At 46.7% G+C, this 9439-nt stretch overlaps 1 protein-coding gene across 1 annotated transcript in view; it reads right to left on the reverse strand.

Annotated features, from left to right (window-relative positions):
• The window catches only part of MGARP (mitochondria localized glutamic acid rich protein), a 103978-nt gene extending 96660 nt beyond the window's left edge, over positions 1 to 7318 (reverse strand). The window contains exon 1 of the mRNA XM_077476921.1: positions 7121 to 7318. Within this exon, the coding sequence (XP_077333047.1) occupies positions 7121 to 7196 (76 nt within the window). The 5' untranslated portion in view covers positions 7197 to 7318. The remainder of the gene's footprint in view (positions 1 to 7120) is intronic.
• Between the last annotated feature and the right edge of the window lie 2121 nt (positions 7319 to 9439).

Genomic DNA, 9439 nt, shown 5'->3' on the forward strand with positions numbered 1-9439 from the left:
TAGAGAATAAAATGGTGGTCGTTGCAATACTGTCTGTCACACCATATTTGCGCAGCGGACTTACAAGCGCACTTTTTTAAAAAGTGAGAGAGAGAGAGAGAGAGATCTCTCTATGCAGGCCAGTGGGTCAGATTAAGGGCAATGTGGGCCTGGTGCAGACATGCTGGTTGTACTGAAGTCAGTTGAGCTATACGGCACTGCGTCGCTGTAATTGACAATTGCGTGGCCCTGCGACGTACCGGTTGACGTTGTTTTTCCACAAATAGAGCTTTCTTTTGGAGAGATTTGATTGCCTGTGGTATTTTTTGTTTAGCGCTAAACAAAGACTGACAAAAATAAATAAAATATTTTTTTACGTTCTAATACATACCCCCCACAAAAAAAAAAAAAAAACACATGCAATAAAGCGTATATATTGTTTTGCGCAAAAGTTAAAGCGTCTACAAAATAGGGGAAAGATTTTTAGGGACTTTTATTTTTCCTAGCAATGGTGGCGATCTACGATTTTTAGTGGGACTGCGACATTGCGGTGGGCAAATCTGACCCCAAGTGACACTTTTTGGTGACCAGTGACACCAATAGTGATCAGAGCTATAAAAATGCACTGATCACTGTAAAAATGACACTGGAAGGTATTAACACTAGTGGTGATCAAACGGTTAAGTGCTCCCTAGGGGGTGCTTTTTAACTGAGGGAGAGGATGTTCCTGATCACTAGGAACAGCTGATCTTTGCTTCCCTGTCAGAACAGAGAGAATATATATATCTCCATCTCCTTAAGCCCCCCCCCCCTCTTCCTCCTACTAAATACAGTTTTGTTGTCGTTTTTTTGCTCCCAACATACAGCCACCCATCCTGTCCTTGTGACACCCCATCAGTACAGCAGCCACCTGGGACCATTTACTTTTTATCCATGTTTAGATATTTAGTAACCAGCACACTCTGCAACATCATTCTCCTTCCAGAGGGATGGGGAAAGGTCATTTTCTATGCAAGCCAGCTATCCTTTACTGATCTTTCATTATACTGTACATCCATACGATCAAATTGTATTCATGCACATTTACTTAATCATATCTGCATTGCATGGCTTTACGCTTACCCCTCCCTACCCTAACCATGTTCTACAATTGGATATTACTTTTTTTTTGTTTTTTGTTTTTGTTTGGTATATTATCCACAGGCCCTTGCCCTGCACTTTGGAGTTTATTACATTGAGAATGACACTGTACCCCAAGCCTCCCGAGACACTAAAGTCACACACCCCGGGGGGGCTTCGGGTCAATCTCTGCTGCAATGCACATGTGCAGCTACACACATCAGGTGGCCAGATCAAGAAACATGGAAAAGACAGGCAGCCTCCTGATGACACCAGAAAAATCAGAGGGCGACACACGGCATGGGATGCAGAGATGGAACGGCAGCTTATACCAGACGACGCTGAATTTGCTAGACAGGCGAGTATTTTTTATGAGGGCAACTCAGCTGTCAAGGTGAGGGGGGAGAAAAGAAAAAAAATAAAAAAATAAAAATAATATTTAAAAGATGAGAAGTTGCTTTTTATTGTGTACTACTTGGCCTCTCCTCCATACCATCAGCATATCTATACTGCAGGTTATAAACTGTGCTCAAATTGCACTAGCTGACAGTTTAAATGCATATAGAATCAACAGCCTTGTTCATATGTTACGATTCACCTATGCACGCAATGTTTATGGGATGATTTCAAAGTCCAACAATATATAGGCATGTTTCCTCATATCAGATTACAGTGGCGGCTGGTGTTTATTTTTTGGGGGGGCAAACATCCACCCCCAGAGGATCCGGGGGCACCTCCCCCGCCCACTGTCTGCTAGTCGGTCTGGCACTTACCTCATCTAGGTGGCTTGCATCAGCTCCAGTGTACTCACCTCCATCACGGTAGCTTCCGCCATGCATCTCCTCTCAGACGTCCAATAGGATCGCCTTTCCTTTCAGCCAGCCAATCGAGTGACGGGTCTCAAGACCTGCTTCCTGATTGGCCGGGAGGAGGATTAGTGTTATAGCGAATATTTGCCGTTTTAACACCTCGGTGGGCTCAGTTAAAAGTGCTCTGTGCCCACCCTATTTTGAAGCCTATTAGAGATCCTGGCTCTAATCAGGTGCTTCAAACCCCTCCCCCCCCCATTGGAATGTATGCATCCTGCAATGGGGCCGGAGGCAGGGCACGGCGCCTGTGCCATAATGTCTCTTGTCTCACCTGACACAATGGCCTTTACTATTTCTGCTAGATTGTAGTTAAAGGTGTATTAAACCCAAAACGTAATATATTGCAGTTTATCAATCCTTACATGTGGTGGCTGCATTTATTTTATTTTTTTCCCCCCCTGTTACCTCAGCTTCCAAAGTTTTTTGCCAAAGTTTAAAGCGGAGTGCAAACCAAAAATGGAACTCCCGCTTAAAGTGTTGGTGACCCCCTGACATGCCACATTTGCCATGACTTTATTTGGGGGGGGGGGGGGGGGGGAAGAGCGGGTACCTTGTTTTTACAGGCACCCAGCTCCCACTTCCTCCACTGGCGCTGGAAGGAAGGTCACCTCTCACACCCCCGATCTTCTAGGACATGTCACAGGACCCAGATGATTGCCCAACTTTACCCCGTGTTCGGCTGTGAAGCCACAGCCAGGCGCCCATAGATAGAATGCTGGCAGAGAGGAGCGAGGCTTCATGCACCTGCATCACTGAACTGTGGGACAGGTGTCTGTTTATTAAAAGTCAGCAGCTACACTGTTTGTAGCTGCTGACTTTTAAATGGGTGGAACTCCACTTTAATTGAACAAGCTGAAGTAAGAAGCCTATTTGGCCATCATGCACAGCTGCACCAGATTTTGCACTCTCCAGTTTTAGAAAGGCTCCATTCAGACATGTGCAATTTGTCATACGACTTAGGAAACAAAGCGACGAGTCACAGCCTAGGTATTTCAATGGAAGCCATCAAATCTTAGTAAATTAGTCGCAACTACTTTAAAAAAAGGTTCCAGCGCTACTTTAATGTGACTTTTATACAACTTAAGTGTCAGACTGCAATGTAAACTCTCAAAAGTTGCATCTTATAAATACAACAGTTGTGCCACAGTAAAAGCCAAAGTCAACAGCCAAAGCTACACGCATTCAAATTTGCATCAAAGCCGCAATGGAAATCACATGACTTTGGAGTTACACAAGTGTGAATGGAGCCTAAATCAACCCCACTGCCTTCATCTCCATTACATAGTGCATTGGACTAGTAGTTTGCACAGTAAAGATAAGGGGTAGATTTACTTAAACGGAGTGCAAAATCTGGTGCAACTGTGCATAGAAACTAATCAGCTTGCAGGTTTTATTTTTTGTCAAAGCTTAAAGTGGTTTTAAAGCCTCAAGATTTTTCACCTTTAAGTGATTTTTTTTTTTTTTTTTATATTAAAATAAAGACTTCACCAACATGTTATACTTAGCTCCTCTTTGCAGTTGTTTTTTCACAGGGCAGCCTTGATCCTCTCTTCAAGTTAATGGCTGGTGCTCATGGTTCTTCCCTCCTGTTGAGTGCCCCCATAGCAAGCAGCTTGCTATGGGCGCAGCCAAGCTGCTGCTCCGAGTATCCATTTAGACACAGGGCCGTGGTTTGGCCACACCCCCTTTCCCACCTGATTGATAGCAGTGGGAGCCAATGGCACCGCTGCTGTGTCTCAGTCAATAAGGAGGGAGAGTCCCGGACGGCCAAGGGAATTCGTGGACATCGCTGGATTGAGGTGAGTATTAGGGGGGCTGCTGCACACAGAAGGTGTTTTATCTTAATGCATAGAATGCATTAAGATAAACAAAAAACTTCTGCCTTTACAACCCTTTTAATGCATTAAGATAAAACACCTGTGTACAGCAGCCACCCCAGCAGCCCCTAATTACTTACCTGAGCCCCATCTCACCCCAACGATGTCCACAAATGTCTAAGCCATATGGGAGTCTCCTTCTGATTGGCTGAGACACAGCAGCACTGTCATTAGCGCCCAAGGCTGTAAAAGTCAGTCAACCAGGGGAGGGAGGGGGCATGATTCCGTGTCTGAATGGACACACTGAGCTGTGACTCGGCTCCAGTGTACCACAGGAAGCTGCTGACTGTGGGCACAAGCGACAGGAGGGAGGGGCCAGGAGGAGCAAAGAGGGACCTGAGAAGAGAAGGATCTTGGCTACTCTGTGCAAAACAGACTGTACAGGAGGTGGCAAGTATAACATGTTTGTTTTTTGCTGATCCGATCCAGTGATGTGCATGAGTGCAGTGGCTTTAGCCGCTGTCTATCTCCTCACTGGACAAATTGATAGCTGCTTTCAATCAAATCCAGCGATATGGGAGCAGGAGGCAGAGCCGAGTACTGCTGTCTGTGTCAATGAATGCAGCAGCGCGACTCGAGAGCAAGTTTGCATGGGGGCCCCCAGAGGGCACACAAAGAGGAGGCGTCTGGAGAGCAGGCAAGGTACTCCAGAAGAAAAGGATCGGGGTTGCTCTGTGCAAAACGATTGCATAGAGTAGATAAGAAAAGGCATGTGTTTTTTTTTTTAAATATAAAAACAAAAAGGGTTTGCAAACACTTTAATCAAACAAGCCGAAGTTAGAAACTGATTGGCTACCATGTAGCGCTGCACCAGAATTTGCACTCTCCAGTTTTACTAAGTCTATCTCAAGGTTCTTTGTGCATTTTTTTAAGTGGACTAGAAGTAACAAGGACACAGCATTTCTAGCAAGATCAGCATGTATTTTCTGTACCTGACGAAAAATTCTCTTTGCCAAAATGTGAATTTGAAAGCAGCCACTATATTCAGCAACAAGTAGCAATATATTAAATTTTTGTTTGATATGTAGACAAGAAAAAAAACATGACTGGTATTTTTATTTTTTGCATCTGGTAACATTTCACCAAGCTAGTTGATAAAAAGGAAAATTAAATGATCCTGTTGTAGCTCTGCAAATCTTATTCACCAGTCAACAGCCTGGAGAGATGAAGCAGATATCCTCATCACAGATGTGAAGTCTGCACAGAAAACACATGCTCCTGCATAAACAGATCACCGGGAAAACACAAAAGGCATTTCTAGATTTGGCAGATATGTAAAAGCAATGCTTCAATTGCTAGAACTTAGTTCAGATTGAGCAATACATCAGGAAAACTCCACCTCCAACATTGCACCACTAGAAAAATCCCTCTGCAAAACACATCTAGTATATTCTCTGCTCATCACAGCACTGCATGACGCCATGAATCGCCATAAAGCTTCCGATCTCCATTTCCTCCTATGTGTGACCTTCACTCGTCTGCTAAGTCACCATCTGCCTGCCTCTACCTCCGCGTCCACTAGTAGCTACAACACATTGGTGACTTACACATGGCTGTTTCCTGGATACAAAGCATTATCAAATACTTAAATCTCTCTTTCTGCATCATTACAGAGCTATTCCAATCATAAACATGCTGCACTATGAGCCCTGGTGTGCTATAAAATTCATTACCAGCACAGGGCCACTCACCGACACCCCCGATCCTTCTCGCAGAATTATAATTAATGGACGATTATTGAGTTTTCTAAGTGATGTTGGCACCTGGTGAAGGATCATTAATGGGCAGACAGCTGATCAAAGGTTTATAAAAATCACACACAGGATTAGGCATTTCATTCCAGAGCACAAGGCAAGGCCTGCTCCAAGACAGTCATTACCAGCACCCTGATCCTAAAGCCCAATACACACTACCAGATTTTCTGCTGATTTTTGTCTTCAGATTTACCTAAACCATGTAGTGCAAGGGCCTGCCTAATTGCATACACATGTTTGACCTTATATTATATGGTTTTGGGAAATCTGAAGACAAAAAACAGCAGAAAATCTGATAGTGTGTATGGGGCTTAAGTCTAGATTTAAAGGGGAACTTGGTGAAGGGTCACCCATGGGCTGATCTACGGCCATATCACCACATACAGAACAGCAGACCATTTAGATATTAAAATGGGAATATTTGTAAGAACAGTCAATGGCTTAGATGGATCACCCAAGGGACATGGACAGTGAGGGAGGCGCGGTTCCTCCAAGGAACGGGTCCTCAAAGGGACCAGGACAAATCGGGGGGGGGGGGGGGGGGCCGGAGAACAGATCCTCCAAGGAACGGGTCCTCAAATGGACCCGGACAATGGGGGGGGGGGACCTCCAAAAAACAGGTCATCAAAAGGACCCAGACAATGGGGGGGTGGGGGTGGATCCTCCAAGGAACAGGTCCTCAAAAGGGACATTGAAAATGGGGGGGGGGGGGGCACAGATCCTCCAAATGGACAAGGACTTTTCCCACCCAATGACAACAATGATGAGGAACAATTCCTCTGACCCTAAAAAAACTTAAGCAATGGTTATACTCTTACAGATGCCAGACATTTTCTACTTCCAATGGCCACAGTCTGCCCCCACCCAAAGTCTGAAGGGCCATAAACCTGCCCTTTGTTTAAAAAGTTTGGAGATACTCCTGAATTAGAAAGAAAAATTTAACTAACGTTTTTCAAAATGAAAACACAAAAAAAAAAATTCTATATGGGTATGGTCAGCTCTCTTCACTACTAACCATATACGTATAGTATTTTCTAAATCAAACCCAACATTGGTTTTCGACCACGATGATTGGAAAATTAAAAGGGGCAGGATGGGAAATTTTTCTTTAATGAATTTCAAACGGCTTACGGAGTTTTCGTTCAGGAAGTAACAAATCGCTGTAAAATCGTGGATTAAAAGCAAGCAACATGTTCGAACGCCACCCTTCCAGCCATGGAATATACAAAGAAATGTTTGTAGGATCATGTTGGAAGATCTATGGGAGTATTAGGCCCTTGATAAGCTCCATCAGGACTCATTCACGATTACATAAGTCACCCAGGTAATAATACACCAGTATGCCCATATATAACCTAAATATCCCATATATCCCCTACAGTAGCACACACAGAGGCGGTCGTGTGGCACACTGTAATGGAGAACATACAGATATAGCACGCCCCGCCCGCTGCCTGTCCTTTACAAGCTTCTGAAGCCCAGTAGAGATAAGAGGAGTGCCAATGGCAGTGAGGGGTCTCACCATTGCGGAGTAGGGTGGCGGTGGCCCGCTGGGTGAGGGGGGCCAGTCTCTGCCAGGCGCTCCGGCACACAAGCATGGTTGATGATATCAGCGGAGAGCTCCTAGAAACACTGAGCGGACTCAACCTTGTCAGCGACAGCGGCTTCACAGACTGGGCGGAGAAATCGCACAAGGGCACGCGACGTCACAAAGACGTAACCAATCCACTACACCTACCGCCAAACGCGCTGCGTTCTATTCTATTGGCAATCCGATAGGTGTGCGCAGTGCGCATGCGTGTTGTGCACCTGTTTTATCGTGACTGAGGTGAAGCAGGGGTACTGGTAGCTCATAGTCATACTTCTAGCGTGAGAACCATTACCCGCCACCCTGCGCATACAGTGCACTACATATGTCACTTTTCTATACATATCAATGTATGTGTTCTGGATTAGTACAAGTTCCAGCAATGCTTCCCTTCCTTCATAGGAATGTGCTGCTGCATTGATAGAGCCGGGACAGGGAAGCCAGGCCCATTGTAGAGCGGGAGATGTCAGCACTCTGCAAGCCTCAGCCAAGGTCATGGCGGAGGAAGCTGGAGGCCGACATGCCGCCCTATGCACCCCGCACGCACAATGTACGTTGACCTAGGAATTCAGGTCAGCACGTACACTGGCCACACCCAGGGGGAGGAGCCCTTCCCTCACAATACATGAAATCATTGTGAGAGGAAAGGTTTGTCTCTAGAAAGCGAAATGGAGTACAGCCAACAGCTTGTTTAAAGTTAAAGCGGATTTCCACCCATTAAAAAGAAGTTTACAGGGGGAGGGTAAATTTTTGTGTGAACCTCCACTTTAAAATGTAAGTAAAAAAAAAAATGTCCAAATGCCATTTGTTATGTTCACCGACCTCCCTGTCACTATATAGCGCTCGCTGACCTCCCTGTCACTACATAGCGCTCGCTGACCTCCCTGTCACTACATAGCGCTCGCTGACCTCCCTGTCACTACATAGCGCTCGCTGACCTCCCTGTCACTACATACAGCTCACTGACCTCTCTGTCACTACATAGCGCTCGCTGACCTCCCTGTCACTACATAGCGCTCGCTGACCTCCCTGTCACTACATAGCGCTCGCTGACCTCCCTGTCACTACATACAGCTCACTGACCTCCCTGTCACTACATAGCGCTCGCTGACCTCCCTGTCACTACATAGCGCTCGCTGACCTCCCTGTCACTACATACAGCTCACTGACCTCTCTGTCACTACATAGCGCTCGCTGACCTCTCTGTCACTACATAGCGCTCACTGACCTCTCTGTCACTACATAGCGCTCGCTGACCTCTCTGTCACTACATAGCGCTCGCTGACCTCCCTGTCACTACATAGCGCTCGCTGACCTCCCTGTCACTACATAGCGCTCGCTGACCTCCCTGTCACTACATATCGCTCGCTGACCTCCCTGTCACTACATACAGCTCACTGACCTCTCTGTCACTACATAGCGCTTGCTGACCTCTCTGTCACTACATAGCGCTCACTGACCTCTCTGTCACTACATAGCGCTCACTGACCTCCCTGTCACTACATAGCGCTCGCTGACCTCCCTGTCACTACATAGCGCTCGCTGACCTCCCTGTCACTACATAGCGCTCGCTGACCTCCCTGTCACTACATAGCGCTCGCTGACCTCCCTGTCACTACATAGCGCTCGCTGACCTCTCTGTCACTACATAGCGCTCGCTGACCTCTCTGTCACTACATAGCGCTCACTGACCTCTCTGTCACTACATAGCGCTCGCTGACCTCTCTGTCACTACATAGCGCTCGCTGACCTCCCTGTCACTACATAGCGCTCGCTGACCTCCCTGTCACTACATAGCGCTCGCTGACCTCCCTGTCACTACATAGCGCTCGCTGACCTCCCTGTCACTACATAGCGCTCGCTGACCTCCCTGTCACTACATAGCGCTCGCTGACCTCTCTGTCACTACATAGCGCTCACTGACCTCTCTGTCACTACATAGCGCTCGCTGACCTCCCTGTCACTACATAGCGCTCGCTGACCTCCCTGTCACTACATAGCGCTCGCTGACCTCCCTGTCACTACATAGCGCTCGCTGACCTCCCTGTCACTACATACAGCTCACTGACCTCTCTGTCACTACATAGCGCTCGCTGACCTCCCTGTCACTACATAGCGCTCACTGACCTCTCTGTCACTACATAGCGCTCGCTGACCTCTCTGTCACTACATAGCGCTCACTGACCTCTCTGTCACTACATAGCGCTCGCTGACCTCTCTGTCACTACATAGCGCTCGCTGACCTCCCTGTCA

This window comes from Lithobates pipiens, unplaced genomic scaffold (assembly GCF_037356315.1).
Source record: "Lithobates pipiens isolate NorthernLeopardFrog02 unplaced genomic scaffold, aLitPip1_a1.2 Scaffold_13, whole genome shotgun sequence".
In the NCBI taxonomy this organism is placed as follows: Eukaryota; Metazoa; Chordata; class Amphibia; order Anura; family Ranidae; genus Lithobates; species Lithobates pipiens.